Raw genomic sequence first — 13039 nt, 5'->3', positions numbered from 1 at the left:
TATATATATATATATATATATAATTTAATAAATGTATATTAAAATTTAAATTTTCTGCGTTTCAATTTTCCTTCAACATCGACACGAACTTTCCGGACAATATTTCCAATATTTAATATTTGGAATAACTGAATGCATCATTTGATTGATTGAGTTTTTGGAAAATTTATTAATAAGTTATTCAAGGGTTAATCAAATCAACCCATAGTTGTGAATTTATATCATTATTGCACGATTAGATGCATCTCGGAAGATGCGAAAGAGATGATTTAAAATAAAATTTTTTATGACAGTTTTGGACCCTAGAGAATTGGCGTATTCTCTGGATTTGCTGACACGAGCGATCGAGAAATGGCGCGTCCACTTTCGTTGCACGCATCCATGCCTGAAATCACATACACACCCAAAGAGATGGTAGTACACAGGTCGTAAATCGGAGCGATACGGCTCCGATTTTCAGTCGCTTCGCAAGGCGGCGCATGTCGGCAATAATAATTATTTTCGTATGTTGTGCACGCGGAAAACAAAACAAGATAAAATATACATACGTTATGTATCCGGCGTGATAAAATGTTGCAAGAAAATGCTTGCGCTTGAATCTTTTGGTATCATTCGTGACAAAAGATATCGTAAATCAATAATCGAGAGAGAGAGAGAGGAAAAGAAGCAAACGAGAAGACGCGTAATATTATTAAATTACATGGCAGTTTTACTTTCTATCGCAACATTGACCTTCTCCTATTGATCTTATCGCTATTATTTTCTCGATTTCCACAAGTCAAAACGTCTATGTACCAACTATGCCGATGTACCACTTCCGGATGTAACTGTATCCAACCCACGTTAACTTATATCGAATCTAAATATCTAAATATCTATTCTATCTATCTAATATCTTCTTTTAAAATTGATTTTTTAAAATAAATATACATATATTCAATGTTAAGTCATCATAAGTAATAATAAAATTAAATAAGAAAAACTTATTTTTTTATTTAGAATTATTTTCTATGAAGAAAACGCGCCCTTTTGAGCCAACATTTGCGGACGATTTTCAAATTCTTCATCGAGCACGAGCATCTTTTTTACAACATGCAGATACGAATTCTCATTTGAAAATGAAATACAATATATTGTGCGCGAACTTCCCCTTTCCATTTCTCTTATCCTCTCTCTAATCCGGCATATGTCAAGTGCTACGTAATGATATAATCGTAGATTCGTTAGACTGTGTTAATAACAAGCAAAACAACGTTACCGTCGCGTTGGAAGGATGAAAATACGATCGGCCGATTGGCCATTGCACTCGACCATGCACCGCGAGACAGAATCGACCCTCCACCTTCGTCCCTTCTCTCTCCTCTGCTCGTCTCGTTTTGCTTTATTTTTTCTTAGTGACTGTGTAACCACTCCCTGCCCGGTTCTGTCGGACGTTCGCCGCAGTTCACCGTCTGCAAGAACGCACCGACCTACCGTGAATCGTCACGCACGATCGACGCAATCCGTACAACACATCGGTTATAGTTTGTTCTTCTTTCTTCATGACGGTTAAGCTCCTAGCGATTTATAAAATTGACACGAGATAGTAAGAAATATTTTTATATTTTTATGATACAATTAAATTTCTCCTTAAATAATTCAATATCCTTCTTAATCATATTAAGCAAAAGTATTTAAATATAGTAAGTAGAGGAAAATCCCTTATTATGAGAGGCGGGAGCCTAATATGAGATATCAACGTTTCTGCTAAACTAATGAATGCTATCTATTGATTCCACCATGAATTTGTAGCTCTTGGATTGAAAACTATTTAATAGAAAATTCATTAGATCATGCCTGCAGTCATTGTAAAAAATGATTTTAGAATTTGGATGTCTTCAAGTTTCATTGAGATGAGCATTTAAATCTTGTTTATTTTTTAATAAATAAATATTTGGCAATAAATTCTTCATATAGTGATAGAGTAAAATCGTACTAATAGAAAAATACGGGATATATGTTGAATTGTTTAATTACAGAAGATTTGATGATTGTAAAACCATAGTTCCATAATATGGAAATCATAATATGAGATACTCATTTCTAATCCATGTTCCTATGTTATATAACATGAAAATCGTTGCTAAAGAGTAAATGTTATTGTACAATAATAAAAAAGGACTGAAATGAACGTCGAGTGTCTATTTCTGTGATGCTTAATTCCAACAACCAGTTCTGGGTATAATCTATCGCTTTTTCACATACTGACTGTGTTTGTTTGCATTTTAAAAATATAAAATAAAGTTTCTTAATTGCAATACTGATATACTTTTTATTATCGATTCTTCTTCGGAGCATCTTATATCAGGAGCACAATTTTTTGACTTTGTGATTTGCTCACTTTTTACATTTCTTTAATTTTCAAATAAATGGAATTTGAATTTTAAATTTTATATAATTATCTCAAAGCTTATTAAATTCCTTTCTAAGTGATCTATTATTTTTTTTAATTCTGCCCATAGACTTCTAGCATTTATCTAGCATTAAAATGAACTCGGTATCTTATAATAAAGGCCTTTCCTTTATAAAAAAAGAAAAAGAGAGGATTGTGTGTTCTTTATTCTAATGAAGAACAACAGAAAGCGATTTTTATATCAACATTTATCCACATACAAAATTTATTAAATGATTTATCTCGTTTAACACAAGTGTTAATAATTTGAGTTAGGAAGCGTTATAGAGAAATATTTAGCTTAAAAAGTACTCCTATTAAAAAAGTTTTGCATACAAAATCTCTCAGAACAATCAACTATTATCAAAAAAATAATACTAATAATACAATTTGAAAAAACTTTGAATGATAATAAATAATAAAAATTAGAAGATATTTTATTTCTAATTTTAAATATATATAGAAATAATAATTTTTTTTAAAACAATAACAATAAATTTAAATTAAAATAACTTTATAAAAAAATATTTTCTTTTTTTAACATACACTGCCATTTTTTTTTTAATAAAATGAAAAATCAAAAAATCTTGACAAAATGCTGCTTCGTAAAAATGTTGGCAATGAATGGATTTGGAAATGAGAATCTCTTAAACGATCTCTTAAACGATGACCTTTTTCAGTATTGTGGTGAGAGAAAAGTGGCTTCTATGGCATTGACGAGGAAAGACCGATAACGCAGGCGCGATACATTTAAGAAAAATCCATCCTGTTCACGGGATCGAAGATAAATTTTTGACTATATCCCAACAGTGCCCAACACGATTGTGGGGGTTCAGATTAACAGGGATATCAAGGTGACCTTCACTAATACAGTCGTCTAATCCAAGAATACAGTAAGATTTGTATTTTATAATTTCTCTCTCTTTCCCTCTACTTATTCTTGCACAACATTTCTGCTAGAATACAACAAAAACTGAACAAAACTAACATTTAATATATAGTATTCAATTTTAAAATAGAAAGAAATCCAGACAATTTATTCAATTTATTCAAATTCACATACGAGGAATTTCATTTTACGATATGTAACTTTACGATAAAGCCTTGGAAAATAAAAAAGACAATATTTATTCTTCAGTCTTCCATTCAAGATCACGGCCAATATAATGGAAATGACCTTTATCGACTGAGAGATCTCATCGCGATTTACAGTCTGGCGAGCGTCTGCGCGCGATCGTAATGTTCGATCACGGTCACGATTCACGCCTATTCGAGCAACTAAAAAAGACGAATAACACAATATGAAATGTGAACAACACATGCAAGTAAAAAAGAAAAAAAAGGAGACAAAGAAGAGGAAGATAAAAGGTCAATAGGCGAACCTACTTCAACAACTTGGAGATCAAAGACTAAACTTGTTCTTTTTTTGCATGCCAAGATTGGACGGAGAAGCATTCTTGTAACAATCTTAAACATTAGTTCATAGATTGCATCCGTCCAAAAAGATAACATTTTATCAGTCCAATTAGTTACATTTAAATTTTCATTACAAAGAAATCTAAATCTTTTCATTTAAGACTTTAATTCAAGTTTACATCACGAAATCAAAGCTTATATTGCAGAATAAATTTTTTGCGACATTGGAACCAACCGATTTACAATTTCATTACAAATGGACTCCGCAAGCTGATATTTCTGTTTGCGCGAGATGGATCATCACAATCACAAATCGCTTCAACTTGCTTATAAACGCGTTTATTTTCGTCCGATAGTAGAAACTGATGTGAAAGCAATTGCAATCTTCTATAGAATGTATGTACATAGATTTCATGATAGCACTGTCAAATATTTTTTCGCGCTGCAAAAAAAATGAGAGAGAGAGAGAGAGAGAGAGAGAGAGAGAGAGAGAAAGAGAGAGAGAAGAAACTCATCTTACTGAGATTGAAATTCGTATTGGTAAACGATTTGTCAAACCAGTTTACGATAACTTGTCTAATCAGTGAACTTTCTGTGCATCGGGCCTTGTTTATTTTTAATTTTTAAAAATGCTCACACTTTTCCCTTTTAATCTGACGCAATTTTTTTCAATCTTTATTAATGTTGTACAATAATTATTTACGAATCCAAAAAGAAAATCCAATTTTTAATTCTTTCTGTGTAAAAATTAATTTTCGTACATTTTTTTCTTTAAAGTGCCTATTTTATATTTATCTTGATATATAAAAGCGATTTAAAGCTTTTAAATATTTTTTTCTGTCATTGTCATCCCACGTTACATATTATCAATGTCAAAATCGGAGCATTGGCATCGCAACGCGACTATGTCAGATGAATAAAGACGATATAACCAAGCGAAGCCGTCAGTTATAAGCGCAAGAAGCAAACTCTCCACACGCACGCACGTACACAGGCACGCACAAAGCTAATCATATCGGTATGTCGATCTGCACAAACCTTGTACATTCATCCCCGACCAAGGGGTTAATAGTTGTAAATAAAAAGAGAGACAAGGAAAATATCAAGGGATGTATTTATTTAACTTTTTTAACTAAAGTTATCAGAATTATTTTAATGAAATTTAAAAATCTAAGAAAATTTAATTAAAATTTGGAAAATTAAAAAAATTTAATTTATCGAAGACTTAATTTACTAAAAGATTTAAGAAAATTTTAAAAACTTTTTTAAAATTTGAATCGATATTTATTAAATGAAAAATAAATCAAAATTAAATATAATACGTTTACTGGAAATGTTATAATAGAATCTTCAACTCGGATTGCATCAGAAGATGAAGTATCATATGACATCTTCTATAACATTTTCAAATTTTATACGTTTAAATGCCATTCTTTTTTCTAAAACCAGTATTTAAATGCTATTCTTTTTTTAAATGCAATCATACGCGCGCCGAACTCACCAATTCCCTGGAAGATGATTCCTTCCTTCTTTAATTATCTTTTTATTTTTTTTAAGAATGAAGCACGAAGTGAAATGCACTCGCGTTCGCACGTCCGCTCGGCGAAAACACTTTCGCGCTTCCGGTTCTGAACTTTGCAAAGAACCGGATTTTTAGAGGGAGATCCGCATCGGACGAATGACAGCGACGGCGACGACGACGTCGACAACGATGACACGGAGCTCGAGCAGTGGACCTTTACGTGAACGTGCGACGTCTCATGTAAAAATGACGACGATATTCTCTCGCGCCGGAACGGCTGCCGGCGGTACAAGGGCGTCGAAGGTCGCAGCTGCGCGTCGCAGTCGCAGCACGCAGGTGCGTCTCTGTTTCTCTCTCTCTCTTTCCTTCTTGCTTGTTCACATATTGGTAGCGCGCGCGATTCAGAAATCGCTCAGACATGACACAATGTAATGCCGATGAAAACGACGTCTTCATTTTATTATCGTTAAAATACGTGAGAAGATCAAACGCATTGCTGAAAGACAGAGATGAGGGGGAGAGAGAGAGAGAGAGAGAGAGAGGGGCCGCTCTTCTCAATGATCATCTTCTTACCGTAATTAGAATGAAGTAAGCAGAGATTATAATTTTTCAGAACATTATCTTATTCAAGAAGATTTCGAAATTATAACTCTTTGAAATTTCGTACAGCCATTACATTATTCAAAATTCTAAAAAAGAAAGAGAGAAGAAGTCATTGGGAAGTGTAAAAAGATGATGCCATAATATATGCAGCAATGTTTAATATTTTATATATTAATCTTTCACAGGTACCATGCTTTGCAATTAATAGTAAAGTAAGTGGAAATTAATGCCTTATATTTAAGTAGAATGTAGTAAAACATAAATAATTTCTTAGTAGAAATTTATTTTTTAAAATAAGGTCATAAATCTTATCAATAATTTCTCTCTCTCTCTCTCTCTCTCTCTCTCTCTCTCTCTCTCTCTCTCTCTCTGTTTTAAGAATATTATAAGCTATTCTAAATTTATATTTAGTTCGGATTTTAAAAATCGGATTTTTTGGAAAATTATTCGAAAAATTATTTGAATTAGTTATTTCCGCACAATTTTTTCTTAATTATCGCATATATTACAATATTTATGCGATGTAGAGTGCTAGATTATACATGCACAAAACTTGAAAAAAAAAATATGCATATGGAACAAATGCACTCCTAAGTACGTCAATTAAATATTTAAAATCAATTTGTGCGAATCTAGATGTACACCAGACAGTTACCTTTGCAAAATCAACGTGTAATCAATGATAATGACAAACAAAATCATTGTAAATCTGTTCTTTGTAGCTGAACTAGTTCAATAGTAAGATTATAAACTATGAACTAGTTCAACTAATACAGTACTTAAAATGAAGTATATAAAACATATATTTGAAATCCAGCGATATATAATAGGAAATAAAGTTTTAAAATGCCAATAATAAATTATGTAGAACTACACCTATTGTTAAGTTTTATTGTCGTTCAGAATGATTTAAACCGTTCGACAATTATATGGAATAGATTCGATGGAATGTCGGCGGACCATCTCGACACACATTTATGTCACCTGAACAAGTAATAATGTATTTTAACAAGCTGTGCGAAGAAGCTGTGTGACGCTGTGTATGTCGTCAAATAAAAAATTTGGCCAATATCTCTCTGGCGGGGTGATCGTCGATCGGGGTACGTTCCTGGTAGAATCGCAAGATTCGCCACGAGAGGCGCAGCGTCGCGACGCTCGCCTTCCTCGTTCTCACACTGTGCTGCAGATTATGCCGCATTGCTGCAAACGTTCGTCATCGATGCGACCCGAGGGTCGTAGCGGCAACGGCAGCGGCGACAAACGGATACCAGCGGATACGGCGAAACGGAATGTTGTTGACGCGAAACACGGTGTCGTCGCGAAAGACGATGAGAGGATCACGACTACGAAGCCGGGTCGTAGTCGATGAGATTAAAAAAGAAGAGGGAAAAAAATAAAAAAATAAGAAACAAAAGAAAAATAAAGAAAATAAAACACAAGTAATCACTTACCTTGATTACCGTCAGGAACCTGACGATCGGCAGCGCGAACATGAACATCCGTCGGTTACCCGGTTTCATGTACCACTATAAATTCGTAACGGTCCTCCTGATGTCTAGCTTGTTTCTCGTTGTCTACCTGCTTCTACATTGGGGCATAATGTGCACAAATCTCGAGGCCTGGCGTCACGTGTCTACTGTGGTGAGTTTCACTAGATATTACGCTGATCGGAATAGCGCGCGATATATCGTATCTTCGAACGCGATACCGATTGCGCGAGGATAAAGTAGGCATCGGGTGAATACGTCGAGATCGAGATAGTGAAGGTGTGCGAGTTGAGTCGAGTCAGTGCGAGTGAATCCTGCGCCCGCCGCGCCGGATTCGACGAAAGGGGATGAACGGGGATGAAAGAGCGAAGCGAACGCACGCGTACTTTGCCGCAGCCTCCGGAACGGAGCAAGTATGCCAATCACCCCGATCATCTCCGCATCTCTTATTTCTACATCTTACTCGCTATGATTATTTCAAATAAGCATATATATACATTCGCGAATTTTCTCTACTTCGTTTTACGAGAAAAGCGCAACAAAAAGCGCCTGGCCGGCAAACAAAAGTACAAGTTCAGTACAAAGATCAATTAAAATATAATTTGCGTTCGCAGAGGTCATTGATAAAATGTGGACTCCTATGATAAAAACTGTAAACTTTACATGATTCACTGATAAACTTATCATTACGGAAGAGAAAGTCAAGTGTACTCTTGGTCCGAACTGGAAAGTTCAGCTTTCCAGAAAATTGGCTAAGAGAGATAACTTATCCGGAAAAAATTTACTTACAATCGACTTTCATATATACATATATCGTTTTGACTGAATAATTTATTGATAAGCATTTAGGAATTTGTTGACGAGAATTTACTTGTAAATTCAAATTGCGGTGATAATCTGGTAAGGCTGTATCCTAGTAACCCAAATAGTACTTCAGACGTCAATCTCCATAAAATATTCCTAATTTTATCTAGATCGATCCATACTTGTATGAATAAGAATTTGCTAAAATGTTTCGTAATGCTTAATAATGTGTTTCTTTTAATTCCATATTACATCGAATAATGTCAACTACAAAATAAAATTATTAAAATTATAATTCAACTGTGATTTTAATTTTCTTTTTTATCGATAGGATATACATTTACTGCAATTATTAATGATTTTAAAAAGTTATGATTACGAAGATTACGTAAATTAAAGTTTATTGATTTATAGAAAAAGATAAAATTATTACATTGACTTATAAATTTTTTGCCATAATATTAAATAATTTTTTTTACAAAATATATAGAAAATTTTCTCGTCAAGATTTTATTTATTAAAATTATTGCAACTCTAGATTTCTTTATAATTCGTAATGTTCAAGAATTTCCTTTAGTAAGCATAATTGTAGAAAGATTTTAAACTACAGGTTGAAATTTTGGCTGTGTTTGAGGAACGCGCTGTCAGCGCTATTATGTCATTCTATTTCTGATTTACATCTAAAGATAAAATGACACAATGGCGTTGCCCGAACGGAGCCTAAAAAAGTTGATGAAGTCTTATATAATTTAAATCCTACATATTACTGGTTATTACATTCCAACAGTACAGTTGTAGCATACAACTGTAATATTAAGTGGAAAATCACTTATATAATACTTAACTGACACACGCAAGAATGTCGTGAGACAAGAGCGATAACATATAACATCTAACATTTTTTTCATGAGTTTTACTAATGTATATACGCTCATTCAATTAAAAATGTTTTAAAAAGATTCAAATGTTATCAAATCATTCTAAAAATTTTTATAGTTTTTTAAAACATATTTTGATTGCACTTGTGAAATAAATGATAGAGAGAGAGAGAGAGAGAGAGAGAGAGAGAGAGAGAGAGAGAGAGAGAGAGAGAGAAATGTGTAGTGAATTTTTATTTTATCTACTGGATGTTAAACAAGAGGATAAATTTTAGAGAATAAATAATATATTCATTATCTATATTATATTCTAATCGACGTATAATGAATATAGATAAAAAAATCACATACATATATTTTCATATAAATGGACATTCTAAATTAAAATTAAAACTAAAAGAGATCGCAACGTACATAATTTTAATTTAATAATTAAAAATATTTCTTCATTGTATGATGAAAGTTACTTTTATGGGAAAGAACAAAGAGGTAGATATAATTACTCCATTTTAACAGTGATGTAAGCATGTTGGCTATTACTTCAAATGAATCACTTATCTGTTGTATTTTTTGCATTTTTTAAAAAAGAATGTTATTATATAACACTCTTTTAAAAAATCCAAAAAATACAACAGATAAATGATTCATTTGAAGTAATGTGTGTGTGTGTGTGTGTGTGTGTGTGTGTGTGTGTGTGTGTGTGTGTGTGTGTGTGTATGTGTGTACTATATACTCTTAAAACATTCGTTTTCTGGTAAACATAATAATGTACAATACCTAATAAAAAAGATAAGGCATTCCGTCTTGAAAGCGTTTTTGACGATAAGTGCCACCTCGGATGCGCAGAATGTGTAGTGCAGGCACATATGACATGTCTGTACAAGAGCCGTGAAGTCGCCTCCCGAGATCGTTCCCTCATCATAGCTGATTCGGCCGACTAAAAATATCACACGAACGAGCCCGTGCAATATAACGACATTGTACAACATACACGCATGTGGTTTACACGAATATGGGCGCCCACGCGCGCAAGCTATGCTCTTTCATTGCTCTCAATTCTCGTGACTCGAGCACAGTGCGTTGCAGAAAGAAACTGTCCACTGAAAACGGATCGTGCTAAAACATTCGTTTAACTTTGTTATTAAACTAATATTTATTCGAAACGAAATAGCGCAAAATCCTTGATTCATTCGCAGATAAAATTATTTACAAATAGGGTAACTCGAGTATATACGTCGCACCTATCAAAAACTTAATTTATTAAGTATTACTTACTATGTTTAAAGTAAACGAACTATATGAGTAAAAACTTTGTACTGTTTACTACTTATAAAAAAATATTAGAAATCCGAAATATTTATATTTCGTATTAAAAAATGAATTTTTTTAAACTCTTGCATTTTTGCCGTATGTTCCATGGGGTGGGATGCTAGGGAGAGGAGGTGGTATGTATAGCTCATAAAAAATTTGCAAATGATACATATAAATAAGACGTAAAATGACACAATAACTTATAAAATGCGTTTATAAAGTTTTATTAAGAAATAAGAATAAATTTGTATATGAGGTAATAAATAATTAATAATAATCTTCCCAGATGTATTACAAGTGTTCTGACATGAGGTACATATTTCACGTAATACGTTTATTGTATTTAGTGCACTGATTCAATCTGCACATTTTGTATGCTTAGGGCATAAATCCCGCCTATTAAAAATGCCATATATCCCAAACATATATACAAGACGATAAACTAAACAAAGAATACAAGAGCGAAATACTTGTATTTTGTTGTACATACTTTGCTACTGTTGTATATACTTTCCTCTACACTCATGTATCACGAAATAACCATTAAGTCTTTTGCACATTCTACAGTAATCATTTTATGTGGATTATATGATTTATGATTATAATTTATGGTGCTACTTAACACAGTGATAAATCGATTCAACTCACAATAATTTCATTAATATTAATAGTAAGAAACTGAAATCACATAATACATTATTAATATAACATAAAGGCATAACAGAGTAGTTGCGGGAAAATTACCCTCATTCCTTCTATTTTTTCTGACTTCTGCGGCGTAAATCTCACGTATTTATTACCCCTAACCGGAGTTAAACTTTCCATGACTCGCCGAATTTAATGAAACTTGGTACATTTGTAGAGCAAACGAAATTAATAGACACGTATTTTTTTTTATATCAGCAATAATGCAGGTTTAAGGGTACAAACTATCCTTATAATGATAATCACGAGTACTTAATTTCTTACATTTTAGCTCTATTACAGCTAAGATAGAGCAGGGCTAGTTGTGACACTTAATTTTTCTTTAAGTTATTATAAATCTTCACACAATTACGATAGATTAATAGTAAATGCTTTAAAACGTTGCAAGTTCATCAATAATTAAGTATTTATAAATCTTTAATATATCTCGTAAATAAGAAAAAATTATTATATATTAATTACAAGGCTGCAAAGCGGATCAATATGCTCCACATGGAATATGTTGAGCATCCTTGAAGGATAAGTTGAGCCATGAAGATAATCGTTTAATGAGAGATTACATATTATTAAAAACATGAAAGGATTATGTGTTATATTATTAATCAAATTTTTATTATTTTTATCTTAAGTATAGTAATTTGTGATACTCTTTCTTTTTAAATGCTTTAATTAACAAAATTAGGATAACTAAAATCTTTATTCTTTATAATAATAATTAAAAATTATATATTTAATCATTAACTTAGAATAAAAAGTATTGATAAAGACAGATTTCATTTCAAGCAGCCATGAGTTTATAAGGTTAGTTATAAGATATTGGGGCCAACAATCCTCATATCGGAAATATTTTTTTATAACTGGAAAACCGTAAATAAAATAACAACTTGAACATTAAAAGTTAAAAAATACGTTAATAACTTATATCTAAAAACATATTTGAGTATTATTAATCGCTTTAATTATTACGTAGACCAAAAAGAATATTCACTTATTAAATTTACTTTTGATGTATGGAAACGAAAAAGCGCACATCTTTAGATTCAGAATTAGCTATAATAGAATGAGCTAAAATGCAAGAACTCAAGTATCTATTCGTGCTTAGTTTGCATCCATTTGTCGTGAAACCCTATTGTCGTTTGTGTTTTTATTATTTTCGTCTGCTCTACAAATGTATCTTAAGTTTCATTAAATTCGGTGATTCATATAAAAGATAGATTTATTTGTTAGAAACAGAGTAATTTAAATAATTTTTACTAATTAATATAATTATCAACTTGACTTTAATAGATATATTCTTTTCTCGTTCAGAATTTCTCTCCTTTTTGCGCTTTTTTCAAAAAGTTAATTTTAAATAAAATTTTTAATAAACATTAATATAATAAACATCAAAAGAATTGCAATGAATCACGATTAACGTTCTAATTTTAGAAAAATAATTATTAATAAATAATTATTTATTAACAATTATCATTACTGTTTAATTGTAAACAGAGTATAAGAAATTTTTATGCACATCTATTACGCAACTTAATTCACGTAATTTGCGTACGTTTTCTATTTTTTTTCTTTTTCGATTCCGAAATTGGAAATTTTCTGCTTATCCGCTTATCCGCTTATTCGATCATATAATTTCCATTTTAGTGCAACCAGCACCGAGACGGTACAGCGATGGGAATTCTCTGCGAACCATTGTGTACAGAAAAAGGGATAAATTCGCTAGCATGTGAGACACTCCATGCGGGCAAAGAAGCTGTTTTCTCCGCGCATTGGGAAGCAACACGACTTGTATTCAAGGCTTCGAGGTATTCCTTTGTTCTTGTTTTCACATTATTTCACAAGAAAACCAAAGAGTTATGCACTTTTCTAATTTTCTTTTTCGTTA

General features: G+C 32.1%; 2 protein-coding genes across 4 annotated transcripts in view; one reads left to right on the top strand and one right to left on the bottom strand.

The window, feature by feature from the left end:
- Positions 1 to 5597, bottom strand: part of LOC108690158 (glycogen-binding subunit 76A) — a 23383-nt gene extending 17786 nt beyond the window's left edge. For 2 of the 3 annotated variants that reach the window (XM_018197317.1, XM_018197319.1), the window contains exon 1: positions 5349 to 5597. The gene's annotated coding sequence lies outside the window, so the exon portion shown is untranslated. Of the gene's footprint in view, positions 1 to 1258; positions 1557 to 5348 lie in introns of all 3 variants that reach the window. The other variant, XM_018197318.1, reaches the window with a different exon arrangement.
- A 1858-nt stretch (positions 5598 to 7455) lies between these two features.
- The window catches only part of LOC108690124 (protein FAM69C), a 7414-nt gene continuing 1830 nt past the window's right edge, over positions 7456 to 13039 (top strand). Inside the window, exons 1-2 of the mRNA XM_018197258.1 lie at positions 7456 to 7613; positions 12799 to 12959. Coding sequence (XP_018052747.1) covers positions 7464 to 7613; positions 12799 to 12959 — 311 coding nt within the window. The 5' untranslated portion in view covers positions 7456 to 7463. The remainder of the gene's footprint in view (positions 7614 to 12798; positions 12960 to 13039) is intronic.

Source organism: Atta colombica, unplaced genomic scaffold, assembly GCF_001594045.1.
Source record: "Atta colombica isolate Treedump-2 unplaced genomic scaffold, Acol1.0 scaffold295, whole genome shotgun sequence".
Taxonomy (NCBI): domain Eukaryota; kingdom Metazoa; phylum Arthropoda; class Insecta; order Hymenoptera; family Formicidae; genus Atta; species Atta colombica.
This window is presented reverse-complemented; position numbering and strand designations above follow the sequence as displayed.